Below are 17,608 nucleotides of genomic sequence, written 5' to 3'. Positions count from 1 at the left end.
AAGCGGAAGGGGCTGAGAATCCCAATCCCGGCCTTGCCGGACGTTTCTGGAGCACCTGGGATGCTCTCCCGACGGTTCTGAGGAGCAGGGGTGCCGGAACCGGCCCGGCACGTGGCCACAGGCAGATGGGGGGTCACAGAGTCTCCGCGGTGGGCGCCCCACTGCCCCCCGGGGAGCAGTGCGGCGGGAAACACGGCCACAGGCTCCTCTGGCAGCCAGGTGTGCCGCGTCAGCTTCCCCAGCTCGCGCCGATTTCGGGGGTTGTTTCACTCCACGATTTGATGCCTCCCTCCTGCAAAGCCGGCGACGTCTGCTGGAAGAGCTGGGATCTCTCCTGCGGGAGGGCTCGGGCACGCGGGTGACCCTGCCTGTGGTCAGGGGAGGGCCCCGGGTGGGGACTCCGGTGACAGGCAGGAGTCGCCACCTGTGCTCTGGTTCCCAAGAGACACGTGGCTGCACGTGACCCACCCATGCTTGACATCCACCGCCCGCCCTCCCCACCCAGGAAGCCTGTGGACGGTGGGCACCCGACTGTACGTCTGCTTAGAAAGTTCAAATACAGGGGTCACTTCCAGAGTGTTCCATCAGCTCCCTACTAGATTGTTTCTGAAGAGCTGACAGCTTTGCAGTCGGCCTGCAGGACTGCTTTCAGCCTCAGAGGGCTTCATTTTAAGACTGCAGGGCGCTGCACTCACTAATCCTCTTCATCTGGAATCCTTGAATAGAGACGCAACGCCAGGCTTTTACAAACCGTGCATAATAATCCTTATGAGCCCAGAAAGACAAGCAGGAACCCAGTCTCACAGCTTTTCTTAAAAGCCTTCACGTGCAGGCAAACAAACCCTCCAACACAGGGGCTGAGCAGAGTCTCGAGTCAGGCCACCAGCCTCCCTTTGAGACGAGGGCCAGGAGGGGACCCGGGCCCCCAGGAGGGAAGCGACGCAGGGTGGCCTTCTGTATATGAACTGCACAAAACCACACTAACTAGCTGTCACTGAGGACAGAACAACAGCCCCTGACACAACCCCACAGACCAAGATGCTCTCATGTATTCTGGTTCAAAAGAAATGCTTAGGTGGCATGGAGACCAGAGGGCAAAGGCTTAAACAAACACCAGGACGTCCACCTCAAGGTCGCCATGCCTCCAGCGGATACACCTTCAATTACACCCCAGACCCGATGTGGACGTGGCATGACTGTGCGGGCACGGCGCCCTGACTTTTCAGTCAGCTGGACCAGGCAGACCGTTCTGACGGCAACCCATCGGATGGCCGCTGTCGGCCAAGGCTCGGCACCCTGGCCCAGGGGTGGACACGGGGGCCAGGTGACCCCGACTGGAGCCCAAGCTCCCACCTGCTCCCAGAGTTCCACCTGCATGAATGACCTCAGGCATCCCAGATCCCCAGTTGTTCTCTCTGCAGAACGGGAATAACCCCTCCCCTATGGCCAGGCTCCTGTTAGAATGAGGAATGGGATGAAGATGCCGAGAATTTCCACGGGGTCGGGCACTGCTGTCATTAACGATCGCGCCTTTGCCTCACCTGTGCACACCCACCATCGAGGTGTGTTTTGGGGGTGCCTGCCACATGCCTGGGGCCCCAAGCGTGCTGGGGGTGTGGGGGGACCAGACGTGGACTCGCAGGGCCCAGCTGGAGACAGGAGCCTCTGGACGGTCCAGCTGGTGTAACTCTCCATCCCAGGAGAGCCGTCCGGCCCCGGAGCCCCTCGGCCCTCGCCCTGTGCCGTGCCCCGACGTGGCCAGCTGCATGGCGGCCAAGCTCCCCACCTGCAGTGCACCCCCACTGGAGAGTCGCCCTTTCCCTAACTCAGTGGCATCCCCTCCGGGGCCACATTCCTGGAGGCCCCAGGGAAGGGGGGGAGCCTAGCAGAGCTGCACAGGCTGAAGCTAAGGCTGGGCCTGAGAAGACGGCCGAACCCGCGGACGAAGGTCCCAACGCGGGAGACGGACCTGACTCCCCGCCGCCATTGGAGAAAGAGCTGCACCTCGGCCGAAGCAAAGCCGACAGCCACCGGGAGGTGCCCGGCTTCCAGGAGCGGGCCAAGGGGACCTGCAGGTCACCATGGGCTCACTGGGGGCGTCAACCAAGGACCCTGAGTCCTCTAGCCAAGGGGGCGGGGGGGGGGGGTGGGGGAGACGAGCACAGGAACAAGTTAAACCCCAGCCTGAAGAGAATCCTGGCCCAGACCCGAGGAGAAAGCTTCCTGAAGGAGGCACGTCGCTGGGACTGGGGGTGTGGGGCAGGGGATCCGGCAAAGGGAGGAGGGTCAGAGGAGAGGCTGGGCCACGAGGGTGGGCGCTGAGCGGTCCCGCAACCGTAGCTGGGCTAGCCAGAGACGTGGGTGCTTCCAACCCACTCCCTAAGGGGGCGGGCGCTTACCAGTGTCCCCCGAGGAGGCCAGGAGCCGGGAGAGCCGGGGTCCCGGAAGCAGGGAGGATGCCGGGGCGGGGCTGGGGGACCTGAGCGTCCCCGTGCCAGCTGGCGGGTCGGGAAGGGCCTCCCACGAGCCGCCGTGCCTGAGCTCCTCGGCCTTCCCCGAGCAGGCGACCTGGGACTGTGGGACCCTCACCCTGGTCCAGGATGTGGCTGGGCATCAACCAGGAAGGGGCCCCGAGAAGCCGGAGGCCTGCCTGTTGGGGGTCTGTGGGGACCTCTCCAGGGGCTGTGCTCTTCCTGGGGGCCGCGGGCCTTAAACCCAAGTGCCCGGAGCTCCCACCCGGACTGTCACGCTGGCCTCGCAGCTTGGGGCTGCCGAGACCCCAGAGGCCTGGGCCTTTCTGACAGCACGAGCTCCGTGGGGCGTCACAAGACCCCAGAAGGGTGTGGGGTGAGCTAGGAGGAGACCTCGAGCTGTGGACAGAATGTTCTTGGGGGGGGGGGGGGGTGGCCGGGAGAGTGCAGCGCCTCACAGGGTCCAAAGTGGGAGATTCCCACCAGGCCCGCCTCACGCTGGCTTCTGCTCCCCCCGGGCGCCCCTGGTGTCAGCAAGCCAGGGTCCTGCGCTTTCACAGCCCTGATCAGACGCCGGTACCTGAGCTCAGACGGCCTGCAGGCGGAGGCTAGGGTGTCGGGCAGGTCCAGGATGTGCTCCAGTTTTTGGGTTTTCCCCCAAGTTTAACGTTTTAAATTTAAATTTTTAAATCATTTCTTAATCTGTAAGCATCCCTGATAACTAACCCTTAGCTTTCTTTTTCACAAGGAACTGAGAATGTTCAGCTCTTGGGGGAGGGGGGGACTCCCCCGCACAGCAAGGCACAAACCTCGACTGGCTCCTGAGCGGGGGACTGCCTCCCCTCCCCACCCCTACCCCTGCCTACACCCACGCTGCCCAGCCGCCTCCAGCCCTGGGTGCTGGGTCATTAGACCCCGGCAACTGCGCTTAGTTTCAAAGGAGCCACACCTCTGAGCTCTTAAAAAAGTTCAAAACATTGACTTAGCTCCCACCAGCAAGAATAAACCATGCTAGTATGAACAAAGCGATGCCCTCTGAGTGCCAGGGCCTCCGGGGCTGAGGCTGCGTTGCCTCCGCGAGGGTCTCCTTCCCCTCCTGTCCACGTGCACCTGGAGGGGGGGGGGGTACGGCTTGGGGAACAGGTCCTGTCAGTGTCAACGCTTGTGGCCGAGAGGCATGCATGCTCCACACCACAGCGACAAACTACTTGAACCATAAAAGTTTTGTGAAAAGGCACAAGGCACTTGGGCATTTTTCTGATTCAGCCCCTTGCCCGATTGTGTTTTGCGGCTTCGGTCACTGACGCCCGTCCTGACGGTCACGTTCACGTTGCAGATAAACCTGATGAGATAGTCCCAGCCTCCAAGCCATCCCGAACTGCTGAGGCCGTGGCAGTGGAGTCCAGGGTGGCCACCATCAAGCAGCGGCCCACCAGCCGGTGCTTCCCCTCCGTCTCGGACGTGAACGTGAGTGGCCGGGCCGGGGGAGCGGGCGGCCGGCTGGCGTGGGCAGACCCCGCAGTTGCCGTTCACCCTCCCCAGCGTCCAGACCCGGAGCCCCAACCCGCGTGCGCGCGGCAGGCACCCCAGTCCAGTGCAGACCCGCAGTGGGGGACAGACCACCGCGGGACCGGCTCAGTAACTCACCCCGGGGGCCTTCCCGTAGGCCACCCGGAGCGAAGCAGCCTTCTGGGGCGGACGAGGCCCGACCCCAGCGCCCCGGGGAGCAGGGCCTCTGCATACGCCTGGGACCCCGCCCCTCCAAGGTCTCAGGCCACCGTTATTCCCAGGGGCTGTGACCTCCCTGGGTGGTCAGCAGAGACCACGGGCCACGACGGGCAGGCAGAGCCGCCCGTCCTCCGGGCAGGCTGCTTCTCTCAGGTTCCGGACGTGGCCCTCTCCACCCCAGCTTCGTGCTTGCTGCCGGTCTGAGCACCACCTGTCACGATTACTTACTGACTTTGTATCTTCTCTGAATCCACTTCAGATTGACCCTGTTTAACCGCGCCTCTTCCTAATAATGCCCAGAAATATCATGAGTTCAATGCGACGCTTTTGCGTAGTACACGATACAGGATGCCCCTTGCCTCCCCTCATCTCCAGAAGGCCCGGGCGGCTCCTCCAGGGCCCTGCGTCCCGACCCCCCCACCCCCTGCGGCACCCCGTACCCAGCTCGTTCCAGACACCCTCCAAGCCCCGGACCGGGCAGACGCCCAGAGCCCGGCGAGACTGGGTCTCACTGGAACAGACTGGGTGTGCGCACGCGTGTTTCCTTTGGGCTCCGCACCCGGCTGTTCCGAGTGGCCCTCCGACGCCGCGAGGTGAGGCCGGCCAGCAACCTGTCTTCCGGTCAAGGAAGCAGCGGCCTGGGCGGGGGCCGCACAGGGAAGCTGTTTGCAAAGCGAAGGAGGGACGCACGAGGCTCCCGGACCAGGCGGAGGAGGAAGGACGGGCAGCCCGCCTGCCGCGGGGCCCACGTGCCCCAGGGCACCGCGCTCGGCTTGTCCCCCGCTCTGGGCCACTGTGGTCAGCCCACTGTGCGGAGGCGGACGTGGCCAAGGTCGGCCCCCACTGCCCACCGCCAGGTGCTCTTTCCTATAGGACATGCGTCCTGGCCGTTCTCAGTCCATGTCAGGCAGACCACAGCTCCGCTGAGCAGGGCTCATCGCCCTTTGAGGGCAGACAGGGCCCCGTCTGGGTCCTGGACGCTGGTGGGGCCCGTCGTCAGCCTCAGCTGGACACCGAGGTGCTCCCAGAAGCAGCTGGGGGAAGCCCCATGACAGGTGTCCACTGCCCAGGGCGTCCGTGTCCGGCTGCCGTGGGTGGCGCTGGTCTGACACGGCTCACCCCGGGCTCTCTGGTTTGCAGTCCGTGTACGAACGCCAGGGGATCGCCGTGATGACGCCCACCGTTCCTGGGAGCCCGAAAGGCCCATTTCTGGGCCTCCCTCGAGGTACGATGCGAAGGCAAAAATCAATAGGTAAGCAGCGTGGCCACACCCGCAAAGGTGCCCCTTGGCTCTCAGCACCCTCGGCAGTGCCCCTCAGCGGCCCCAGGCCCGCCCACCAGAGGGCGGGCACCCAGCCTCACCCCCAGGGAGGCCTTGACCATCTGAGCCGTCTGAAACTCTCCTACCCTCTGGGTACCAAATCCAGGGTGGTTTCCCAGCCTCACCAGCCAAGTATCCGTGATAATACCAGCAGGGTGAGGGGCTGCAGTCAGGAGGGAGGTGGAGGTGGGCAGGTGACGTCCAGGAAGCCCCTCGCCCCCGCCCTGCGTGTTTAGAGTGGGCCGGCGGGGTGGGCCCAGGTCCCCTGCGAACGGCCACTGCCACGCTTTGTGGATGAGCTCGATGGACACACTTCTAAGGGTGGCTGGGCCAGGTTCTCGCGCTCTGCGAGTACAAGGTACTGTGCGCTGCGGGAAACTGCTGCCTTCTTTTCCTGCTGATTCTGTTCCAGGCAAGGTAAACGTGACCCCTTCAGACAGCCCCTTTGTGAGATAATCCAGCACTGTCTTTACCGTGTAAATTCTCAGAGAAGCTAAAGCCACTGCCGGACACTGGGGGACGCGGCGCCGCTCTGTGTCCAGCACTGCGGTCTCAGGCCTGGCGCCTCTGTCGGTAGTTTGGGGGGGTGGCAGCTGGCAGGAACTAAACGATAAGGGATGGCGGAGGTGGCGTCTGCCGGTCCCCAAAGTGCCCCCAGGAGCTCGGGGCCACCGCAGAGTAGCGCACACGCCATCTCCTGCCCCTGGCTCTCTAACTGCTTAATAACAGTCGATTTCCTCCCGTCAGACAGCAGAATCTTTCTATCAGGTTAGTGAACCTTACAGTTCGGCATCTGTAATGTGAATGTGACAGTTTACTCCATAAGGCGTATTCTTAAATTATTGCTCCTTGCGAACGTAACTGTCAGGCAGCCAGCACGCACGCACACTCAGCGAGAAGGCCTCTGAGCAACCATCCTGGCGCTGCCAAAACGCCCTCCCACAAGGAGCATGTGAAATTTGGAATACCCTTATCGAATGGCAGTTTTCACTGGAATAAATTACTGTAGTTTGTCCTAGGAGCTTTTTTGATTTGAAGTAATTCGTTTTGTTACCTCTTTGAAAAACCTGCACGCCCCCCACGCGAGACCCTCGTACTTGACGTCTGTCAGCATCCGTGTCTGTGTGCCACTTCCCGTGTCCGGAGTGCGTTCTGTTGATGTCGGAAAGAATCTGAAAGTCCACCCAGTGGACAGACCAGAGCTCTGGGGCCCGACGCGGCCGGATGCGGCCATCGCCCCTGCGGGCCCTCAGCACCCTCCCTCACCCAACACCCACGGGCTCCATAGGTCCAGTCCTCCAACTCGGACTGTGGTTAGTGGGGACCATGGTAAACCACCGGGCCTCTCAGCGCAGCCCGAGGGTCTTAGGACCCAGAGGGGTCGCTGGGGCAGGCGGCCGAGTGTTTGGTCAGGATCCTGCTCCCGGCTTGGGTTGGGGTCTTGGGTTACAGGGTCTGGGCGTGTTGCAGCACCTTCTCCTGCCAGGGCCGCTCAGCCATCCTCCTGAGGGCCTGGGGCGCTCCAGTACCCTCAGGGGGCCCAGAGAAGTCAGGCAACAAAACGGGTTCCTGTCGCGCGGGCGAGGCCACCCCAGGGTCCCCATACGCACAGGGCTCTGCTCGAGGGCGCCAGGCCTCCCCGCATACCTGCAGCACCTGCAGGACGTCGGTGCTCCGATGCCCCCGGGACAGCGGCACCATCCGCGTCCCATCAGCCAGTGCAGCCACTTGTGTTCCCTGTGCCCTCGTTTCCAACATGCAGCTCGACAGCCTCAGTCCCAAACCCGAAAACACCCGCCGGGGGCCCTGGCCAAGCCTGAAGGGATGGATGCCCCCTGATGCAGGCCACCCCTGCCCCCGACACACGCTCACACGTGCGCACACGAACCCCGGGGAGTCACGCGCCCTCCCCGGCTCGCACCCGTCGCCCTGGGCACCATCTCAACAGCACGCACTCCGTGCCTCCTGGGGCCTTTCCCTTTTCTTTCTTTTTTTTTTTTTTTTTTTGGGCTCAGAATGGGCCACGTGACCTCTTGGCATCGTGGCTTGCGCTGCATTCTGTGAACAAGTGTGCATCGTGATTCTTTGTGAGTCTGCAGAGACACAGCGTGTCGCACCATCCTAGGAGTTTAGTGGGGTGTTTGTTATTGCCGTGATTTATATCTAAACCTGCCTTCTACTTGTAGGAATAACGGGGGAAGAGCGGCAATTTCTGGCCCCTCCGATGCTCAAGTTCACCAGAAGCCTGTCCATGCCGGACACCTCCGAGGACATCCCCCCCCCGCCACAGTCGGTGCCCCCCTCTCCTCCACCACCCTCCCCCACCGCCTACAACTGCCCCAAGTCCCCAACTCCCAGAGTCTACGGGACGATCAAGCCCGCGTTCAATCAGAACTCCGCCGCCAAGGTGTCCCCGGCGGCTCGCTCCGACACCGTGGCCGCCATGATGAGGGAGAAGGGGCTGTACCTCCGGGGGGAGCTGGACCGCTACTCCCTGGACTCCGGGGACCTCTACGGCCGCCACGCCGCCGCCCAGGCCAACTTCCGCGGCAAGCGGGGCCAGATGCCCGAAAACCCGTACTCCGAGGTCGGGAAGATCGCCAGCAAAGCCGTCTACGTCCCCGCCAAGCCCGCCAGGCGGAAGGGCATGCTGGTGAAGCAGTCCAACGTGGAGGACAGCCCCGAGAAGACGTGCTCCATCCCCATCCCGACCATCATCGTCAAGGAGCCCTCCACCAGCAGCAGCGGGAAGAGCAGCCAGGGCAGCAGCGTGGAGATCGAGCCCCAGGCCTCCGAGCAGCCGGGCCAGCTGCGGCCCGACGACAGCCTGACCGTCAGCAGCCCCTTCGCCGCCGCCATCGCCGGGGCCGTCCGCGACCGCGAGAAGCGGCTGGAGGCCAGGAGGAACTCGCCGGCCTTCCTGTCCACCGACCTGGGGGACGAGGACGTGGGCCTGGGGCCGCCCGCCCCCCAGGCACGGCCCTCCACGTTCCCCGAGGAGGGCGGGTTCGGCGAGGAGGACGGCACCGAGCAGCTGTCGTCACCCACGCCAGGGGCAGCGACCAGGGAGCCCGAGAACCACTTCGTGGGTGGTGGCGAGGCTGGAGCTCAGGGTGAGGCCGGCAGGCCACTGAATTCCACGTCCAAAGCCAAGGGGCCCGAGGGCAGCCCTGCAGCTCCCCTCAAGGGCAGCAATGCGGCCGGCCCCGAGAATTACGTCCACCCGCTCACAGGGAGGCTGCTGGACCCGAGCTCCCCGCTGGCCCTGGCGCTCTCCGCGAGGGACCGAGCCTTGAAGGAGTCCCAGCAGGGCCCCAAAGGGGAGGCCCCCAAGGCCGACCTCAACAAACCTCTCTACATCGATACCAAAATGCGGCCCAGCGGGGAAGCGGGCTTCCCTCCGGTCACCAGGCAGAACACGCGGGGGTCCCTGAGGCGGCAGGAGACGGAAAACAAGTACGAGACGGACCTGGGCAAGGAGCGGAGGGACGACAAGAAGGCCATGCTCGTCAGCATCGCGGACGCGTCCCAGCAGAAGTCGGCCGGGCTGCTGATGGTCCACACCGCGGACGCGGCCCGCTCGGACGACTTCCTGCAGGAGGAGGAGGAGGATGCCGACGCAGACACGCAGCCGGACCGCCCGCCGTCCGAGGTGCCAGAAGGTGTTCCCGAAACTGAAGGTGCTCTACCGATCCCCGCTGGCCCCGAGCCCGCGGCCGCCGCGCCCGGCAGGACCGTCGTGGCGGCGGGCTCCGTGGAGGAGGCGGTGATCTTGCCGTTCCGCATCCCTCCCCCACCTCTGGCATCCGTGGATCTGGATGAGGATTTTATTTTTACAGAGCCATTGCCTCCCCCCCTGGAATTTGCAAACAGTTTTGATATCCCCGATGACCGCGTTGCTTCTGTCCCCGCACTCTCAGACCTGGTCAAGCAGAAGAAAAACGACGCCCCCCAGTCCCCTTCGCTGAACTCCAGCCAGCCCACCAACTCTGCGGACAGTAAGAAGCCAGCTGGCCTTTCGAACTGTCTGCCCGCCTCATTCCTGCCACCCCCCGAAAGCTTGGACGCCGTCACGGACTCCGGCATCGAGGAGGCGGACAGCCGGAGCAGCAGCGACCACCACCTCGAGACGACCAGCACCATCTCCACGGTGTCCAGCATCTCTACCCTGTCCTCCGAGGGCGGGGAGAACGTGGACACCTGCACGGTCTACGCAGACGGGCAAGCGTTTACGGTTGACAAACCCCCAGTACCTCCGAAGCCAAAAATGAAGCCCATAATTCACAAAGGCAATGCCCTTTACCACGACGCGCTGCTCGAGGAGGACGTGGACAGCTTTGTGATCCCCCCGCCGGCACACCCACCGCCCCCCGGCGGGGCCCAGCCCGGGACCACGAAGGTTATCCAGCCGAGGACCTCCAGGCTGTGGGGTGACATCTCGGAGGTCAAAAGCCCGATTCTCTCCGGCCCAAAGGCGAACGTGATTAGTGAGTTGAACTCAATCCTGCAGCAAATGAACCGAGAGAAATCGGCAAAGCCGGGGGAAGGACTGGACTCGCCAACGGGAACCAAGCCTGCCAGCCTCGCTCCAAGGTAAGTGCCGCGGCCGGCGTGGGCGCAGACCATCCCGAGCCGGGCTTTCCCGTCCCGGCCAGTGCTGACCAGGAAATGCCCTTGGGAGCGACGGAAGCGGACACGGAGAGGGAAATTCCTAGAGCCTTCTGTGTCGGCCACCTCTGTCGTACACTCACGTGCTCCTTTCTCGTCCCCTGGATGCCGGTGCAGCAGAGCTGAGGGTGCAGCAGAGCTGAGCACATCTGGCCCGGCAGGACGTGGGCCCCGCGTAGAGGCACGTGACGAGACACAGCCACACAGGCCATCCCCACCTTGGCTTCCAAGGAGGAGCCCTGCTCTCTCCTCCCGCGTCCTCCAGATCTTGGCCAGGACCCCTCAAAGGCCATTCTGGAGCCTCACCCAGGGGTTGCAGGGGAGGGGTGCACCGGCCGGGGGTCGAGTGAGCAGCGTGTGTGTGGTCACACGTGCGTAAGGGGCTCTTCTGCCCTCCTCCCATCACTAACTGGTCTGAGGCCGGGGAGGGGCCGGGTTGCGGATCCACTAGTGAGCTCAGAGTGAAACGCAACCCCGGAGCCCATCCTGACCCAGGGCAGACATCGTGGAAGAAGGGCATCCGGCCCTCCCCGCCTGGGTGCTCACAACGTCAGGCAGAGCGCAAGGCACGGCCTAGGAGCCGGGGGTCGCACCTGGGGGGCCAGCCCTGAACCCAACCCCAGGGCTCTGTCAAGGCACACCCACGCTGTAACAGGCCCCCGACCCCCTGCCTGTAGCTGGTCGATGATCCCCACCAGAGCCCGGTGCCTCCGGCCATCACTCACGGTTCTCGGTTTCCGTCACCCAAGACACACACCACTTCTCGGGTCCCCAGGCAGCAGGGTTCTTCACGTTCCCCCACTGATGTTTACTCTCAGGTTTCATCATCTCAACTAACGAAGTCGTTCTTCATACTCCTGCTGGGCAGGCGTTTGATTCAAACATCTAAGTCCATTAATAGCAATGTCACACTACGGCTGGGTCCTGAGAGCAGGCTGAGAGCCACAGTTTTCCCGGTTATCGTTCGGTGCGGGTGTCAGTCAGTTACGGGGACAGCTCCCACTACTCCTCAGAGGAATGTCGATGGGCCAGTCTGGGTAGAGAGAAGCACGCCGACACCACCGTCCTTTAATGGGGCACCCATCATTAGTGGCGTTCAAAGAGCACCCCCGCTGAACAGAGATTCCTTACAAGTTCCCCGTTTCCGGTGGACGGACGTACACACATACCTGCAAGTATTACGTGCTTGAAAGTCTCAAGGAAATGTTTAAAACTGGCTCCGTCATGTAATAGTACCGGTCTTTAGCTGCTAGGTTATGTGGAAGTACAACAATGAAGGTGCTTTATCGCTGTGTTTCATATTTTACAAAACACTTGGACGTGGGTGAGTAATCTTTCTAACAGCTGCTGCAGAGCATGTATAATTATACCCATTTTTCAGAAGGGGAAATGGAGACTCAGAGAGGCCAAGCGGCTTGTCCATGTGCACAGCCAGCAGAAGACAGAGCCAGGACCAGGCCAAGGTCTTCTGACTGGCACTTCCCACCGCTAGCGATGTCTGAAGTATGGAAGATGCAGAAGGGCACCAACTCTAGGGCTGCTCTGGCCAGTGGGGCAGCCTGCACGGCACCGTGCTCCCCGGAGCACTCCCACCCAGGAGACCAGGGGCCTCTGAACGGCATCCAGATTGTAGGCCTCCCCAGCTCCTCTCCTGGCTGGGTGAGCTCCTTGGGGCTCACAGGAGAGGGGGTCTCCGAGTTGCAGGGGTCTCTAGGGTTTCCCTGGGTGGGAGGGGCCTCAGAGCAGGGGTCAGCAGGCAGAATCCTGTCGGACTTCTTGAGAGCAGCTGCAAGACCGATTCTGTCCGACCCAAGCTCAGCTGCCAGGAACAGCCACCTCCAGTCTCTTCTGTTATTCATACCCCAGTCCATCACGGCACAAGCATTAGCTGACATCTATCACGCACTCACCAAATGCCGGGCATCATGCGGCACAGGCACCAGAGGCAGGGCCTGAACCTGCTCCCACGGTGCAGATGAGCGAACCGGGGGTCAGAGAGGTGAAGCCCTTGGCCACGGGCACTCGGCTGGAAGGCACAGAAGCACTCCGACCTACGGAGCTGCCTCAGGGTTCGACTCCTCCCCACTCACTGGAGCCAGGGATTAGCCTGGAAGAAAGGCGCTGCTACCTAACCGAACATCCGCAGGGCCGAGCTCACGGGGGCAGGGCTATTCTCCGGCCTTCGGAACCCCCCTTGAGTCCAGCTGAGTACCCAGAAATCTTCTCTGCTTACCTGGTGACTGATAATCTGCAAGGGTGGTCACCAGGCGGCCTCCAGCACTGGTGACCTCCCCGAGGCGGTGTCCCCTCCCCTTCCCTACTCACTGCTACACTGAGTTGGATCAGGAACAGGTCGGCCTGAGGCCCAAGGACAAGGAGAAAGCTCAGTCACTGACTGCGGGCACTAAGCTGGACACTCACCTGCCTACTCTGGCTTTTCCGATCTCATGGCCTCATCGGGCAAAGCCCAGTGGACGTGAGCTGCAGCCAGGAGGTGGACTGACCAGGGTAAGCAGGGGGCAGCTGCTCGGCAGAGCCACCGGAGCGGGTGACTGAGCACCGGGCACCGGGCACCAGGTCCTTCTCATGAGCAGGCAGCACTCAACTACATTCTCCTTCTCTCACACACACTCACTCCCTGGGACAGGCCTCCGCTTTGCTGGGTCGTGCCTTCATTGAGAGGCCTGGGATTCAGCCATTCAGGCATCAGACAAAGCCCAGGACACTCCCAGCCAGGGCTCACCTGCTTGGGTGTCTCATCGCTACTTTTAAATGCATCTACAAATTACGAGCTGTGAATGGCCCTGGGCAAAATGAGGCACGAAACTGGGTGAAGGAAATTCCTAGTGAGGGAAAAGAAATGAGTTTTTCTAGGGAAAACTGAAAACTGGCCATGCTCTTTGAAACGACAGACAAGCAGCAGTGCAAACACCCCATTTCCACAGAAAGAAGTTCGATCGCCCAAGAAAGGGACAGTCTTTTGAGCTGCTCCACAATTGTTTGTCCGCTAAGAGGGCAGAAACCTCAGGTGACCCTGCCCCTTTTGTAAGTTACTTTTGCCCTCGGGTTCTTTCTTAACTCTGAGGTGCGGTGACCCCGGGCAGGGTCAGGAAGAAGAGGACATTGAGCGACTAGGCCCTTGCTTACTGGGGTACATCTGACTTAACCTGAGCCGTGCGGGAGTTTCTGCTATCACGTGTCCCCCGAAATCAGGGACGACACGGGCTCTGCCGACATCCTGACTACAGACGTGTTGGTGAAAAGACGACGATCACGTCATTTTCTTTACTACCTAGCGTTCGCGGCGTCCCCCCAGGCCTGATCCGGAAACACCTCCTAAGAACGAGGCCTCTGGGGTGATCGGCTGCTTCTCCTACTCAGCACCGCCCCAAGCTGCCCCACAGGCTGGAGGCCCGGCACAGGCGCCTGGCGCCCTGCAGGCCCGGACTTTCCCTGCAAAGCTCAGAGCGCGAGAGCGCTGCCCTGCCGACACCCGCGAGCACGGCCTTCCCCTGCAGCGGGCGGCCCGCCGGGCGGAGCCCTTTGGAACTCTAGACACACGAGCAGCGCTCCCCTCGTTTCAGGGCACCTGGTGTTTTCCATAAAGTCGCAGAGCCGGGTGAGGTTCCCCAGGTACAGAGCTGGGAAGCCAAATGAGCCAGAGCCCAGCCCCGTGGCCTCCTGAGGGCTTCTTTGTAGGAGCCCAGGGTCAGGCCTGAGGGGGAACAGTAACAAAAGGGGTGCACAGTCAAGGAGGCCTGGGCCCCGGGAAGCTGGGCACAGATTTAGTCATGGATTGTTCACTGGACCAGGGGTTACTGACTACCTCAGTGTGCCAGGCACCGGGCTGGGCCCCAGGATTCCTCACTGAACAAGAAAACATTCAAGGTCTCGCCTCCTCCGAAGGGCTACATTCGCAAGGAGGAATGGATAAGAAATAATAAACAAGACGAACCCAAAGTGCGCAGGCACTGCAAAGGGATGAAGATGTCCCAACGGGTCAGCGACCATGGGCAGGACGGAGGTGACCCTCCTTAAGGAAGTGGCATTTGAACCACCTGAAGTACTCAACGGAGCCAGCTGGGCAGAAATGCAGGAGCAGAGCATCCCGGGCACCAGGACCAGCAAACACGAAGCCCAGGCACTGGAAAGTGCTCTCCACGCTGAAGAAACTGGCCAGACCAGAGGGAGGGCTGGCGGGGGAAGGGTCCCAGAGGGGTCCCTCGTGCCGAGGGGAAGGGCTGGGTTGCGTCTGAGTGGTGGCAGCCATCGAAGGCTTGAGCAAAGGCTCGGCCTGAACTGACTTTCGTTTCATGAAGGTGACCCAACAGCTATGCAGTCAGGTGGGTCACAGTGACACATGGAAGCCCATGAGCAGGCCCATGTGGGGTCCCGGGGCCTCTGCTCCGGAGACAGCGGGTAGATGATGGAGTCTGCCACGTGCACTTTGACCTAAAACAAAGGGGCTTGACCTAAGAAACCCCGGCATCGTTTTTGAAGCAAGATAAATCTGTTCTTTGTCAGCGCGGCAGGGGAGCGGAAGGTCAGTGTGGGTTTGGCTTTCATTCTCTGGCTGTTGGGAGGAGGGTCAGAGCAGTGAGCGGATGCCTGCGGGGGACCCACTGGCTTCCGTCCAGGGCGCCCGCAGCGGCTCAACCCCCTGGGAGCCCCTCCGGTTCACCCAGACTGGCCTTCGCTTCCGGGAGGCAACGGCGGCGCTCCAGGTCCCCCGGGGGGTCCGGGCCGCTTGCAGGGGAGCGCCGGCCGGTTCTCAGGCGATGCCCTCCGGCTTCCGGCTGCCCCGGCCTGGCCTGGCCAGTGGCACCAGCTCCTCGCTGGCTCTCCGCAGTATTATCCTGAGAGCCTCTTGGTTTTAAAATAAATCTGTCTGGGTTGTTAAAAAATGACCTCTGCCCGGCCGGCCCCAAAGCACAGACTTCAAAGCTGACTCGGTAACAGAAGCTGCTTAATGGCACTTTCATCACCTCAGCGCCGTCACGGAGGCTTTACCATTTCACGGCAGCAACTGAAACGTTCAGGCAGTGTCAGGGACTGAAATCGTGGATAAGGCGGTGGACACTAGGGAGGGTGGTCGTGAAGCTCGCTGTCGCCTGTTTCCTCGTACACGGGTTCGTGAAGGGGCTCTTCTGGTCCGGCTGCAGCATTTTATCCTTCAAGTCTGATTCTCACGCTCTCAGTTCCCAGTCTGGACGCCAGGACCAGTCAGCCAAAGTGTATCAGGGGATGGGTACCTCCCGCTGGAAACTGGGTGCCTTCCCACCTGCTCAGATGTGTCGAGAGGGCTGCTGAAGCCGAGGCAGCCCCCTGCCCCCGCCCAGTTCCGACCCCGTCTGCTTGGCCGAGTCACGTCACTTCCTGATCTGGGAAACCAGCTTCCCACATCCAGCCGCCGTTCTGCGGGCCAGGCCCGGGACTGCAGACACACAGGGCCTCGCGGTGCTCAGAGCCGGGAGCCAGGGCCAGGCTCAGGCCTTGTGCAGGTCTGTTAACGCCTCGGGCCACTTACCCCGTCTTTTGAACGACCGACCTTTGGAGGTGCTATAAAGATAGAAACTAAGAAGAGAGCAGTTTGGAAACAAGTGCCATTTTACACGCAAGACAGGGGTTCCTCACGAAAACCCTACAGTCACTAGAAGGCAGAGGTCCGGCGGGCGTGCTGGAGAGAGGCTTGTGCGGGACGGGTCCGGAACCCCAGCGCCGGCTCGCTGAGCGGCCTCTGGCCCACAGCCCGTCACTGCTCGACAGCCGAACTGCATTTGTGAACACAACGGGAAGGCCGCTTGAGTCCTCACTTCCCCGACCCCACTCAACTCGGCTGACCGATAAACTAACGGCGCCTCTCGGGGTGTCAGTTAACCCTCCATTTCTGTTTTAATCCTCACATTCCCATAGGGATTGGATTTAAGAGGCAGGATAGAGAGTAACAGCCCAAGAGAGGGCGTGTGTGTGCGAGTGTGTATGTGTCTGTGTTCTAAATCGGGGCAACAGATTCTTGTGTGTTCCACCCGGGAACCCAGTGGTTGCTTAGCAACATAATGATCTCTGCAACCAGGAGATCCAGTGAATGATACCCGCCTGATTAACTGAGAGTCAATCAAGCCGCTGAGAAGGAGGGCAGGGTGGACCGGCCCCGGGCAGGCCTCCACTCGGCTCCTCTAACACGCTGGTTCTTTTCCACGGCGACAGTCCGCAGGGCCGTGGGTGGCCCCAAGCATGGGGCCAGATCTGACAACCCTCTTTATTAGCTGCCGGGCTCTCCTCTCTCGGTGTAGACTTGACGCAAAGCACGGCCTCCCCCAACCAGGAACGCTGATCTGTCCTTCCTAAGCTGCAGGAGACAAAGGCAGCCCGGGAACCCAAGTCTGGCTATCAGCACTGAGCTGGCTCTCAGGGGACTTCAAGCAGAGGCTGACGTCATCCTCCTCCTTAACATTTTCCTGGCTGCTTCTCTTTATATTCACATCATCCCCAGCCAGGGAAGGCACAGTTGTGAGCTTCCCATGCTAAACACGAAAGCGATGCCCCTTGGCGTTCTCTTCCGGGCAGCTCTGTGCTCTGCCCGCTCCCCTCGGTGGCCGGAAGAGGAGCAGCACAGGTAGACTCTCGGCCAGCATCTGTGCCGTCGCTTTAATTTCATCCATCGAAAAAAGCTTTTTTTTTTAACTGTAATTAATTTTGCAGTGTTGTCTCAATCCATTCCATTTTGTCATTTCCATTTGCTCCCATGATGGGTGGTAACAGAAGAGGGTCGTGCTGAACAGAAGTAAGTGCCGTGTGCAGAAAGCTCTTCTCTCTGGTGTGTTCTCCTGTCCCTCGTTCTCACTGCCCACCCGTCTGTTTGCTTCTGACGACACACACAGCTGCCTGCGGAGCCTTCCTTTTACAGAACATCCCAACTACCTGGGAATCGCTGGGATGTTCCCACAGGAGGGTGGTGCTGACACCCACCTCTGGCTCAGAGAGGCCCACTGTTACAGGCTGCTGGGTTTAAAGCAGTTGCTGTCACTTCGGGGGATTAACTTGCCTCTGCTTCACAAAGCCCGACGAACAAGGTCACTTCCCAACTGTACTGCCCCAGTCGACCCAGTAAGGGTCACAGGCCCGGCGCCACGCAAAGTCACCTTAGAGGAAGTGCCACGTGCTCCTGTGAGATACTGACCCGCTTCACAAAAAACCCCTCTCCCCCCTGAAGGTCCTAATTAACAACTCAAACCCCCTCTGGGTGGAGCTGCTTTACCACCTCAGCTTAGCTGTTGTCTCAAAGTGGTTCAAATGAGCCCTCCCCAGACAAGTGTGCCCACAGGCGTGGGGCAGGCACGGAGGGGAGACGGGCCCTCCGGAGTGGGAACTGGGGAGCATCTTTCAGTCCTACTTGAGCACCAGAATTTGCAGGTTAAAT

General features: G+C 61.4%; 1 protein-coding gene across 1 annotated transcript in view; it reads left to right on the top strand.

Moving 5' to 3' along the window:
* The window catches only part of SHANK2 (SH3 and multiple ankyrin repeat domains 2), a 559,042-nt gene that overhangs the window by 532,109 nt on the left and 9,325 nt on the right, over positions 1-17,608 (top strand). Inside the window, exons 22-25 of the mRNA XM_082476803.1 lie at positions 3,808-3,938; positions 5,340-5,451; positions 6,268-6,288; positions 7,707-10,113. Coding sequence (XP_082332929.1) covers positions 3,808-3,938; positions 5,340-5,451; positions 6,268-6,288; positions 7,707-10,113 — 2,671 coding nt within the window. The remainder of the gene's footprint in view (positions 1-3,807; positions 3,939-5,339; positions 5,452-6,267; positions 6,289-7,706; positions 10,114-17,608) is intronic.

The sequence above is a fragment of the Balaenoptera physalus genome (assembly GCF_965194825.1).
Source record: "Balaenoptera physalus genome assembly, chromosome: 10".
NCBI lineage: Eukaryota > Metazoa > Chordata > Mammalia > Artiodactyla > Balaenopteridae > Balaenoptera > Balaenoptera physalus.
This window is presented reverse-complemented; position numbering and strand designations above follow the sequence as displayed.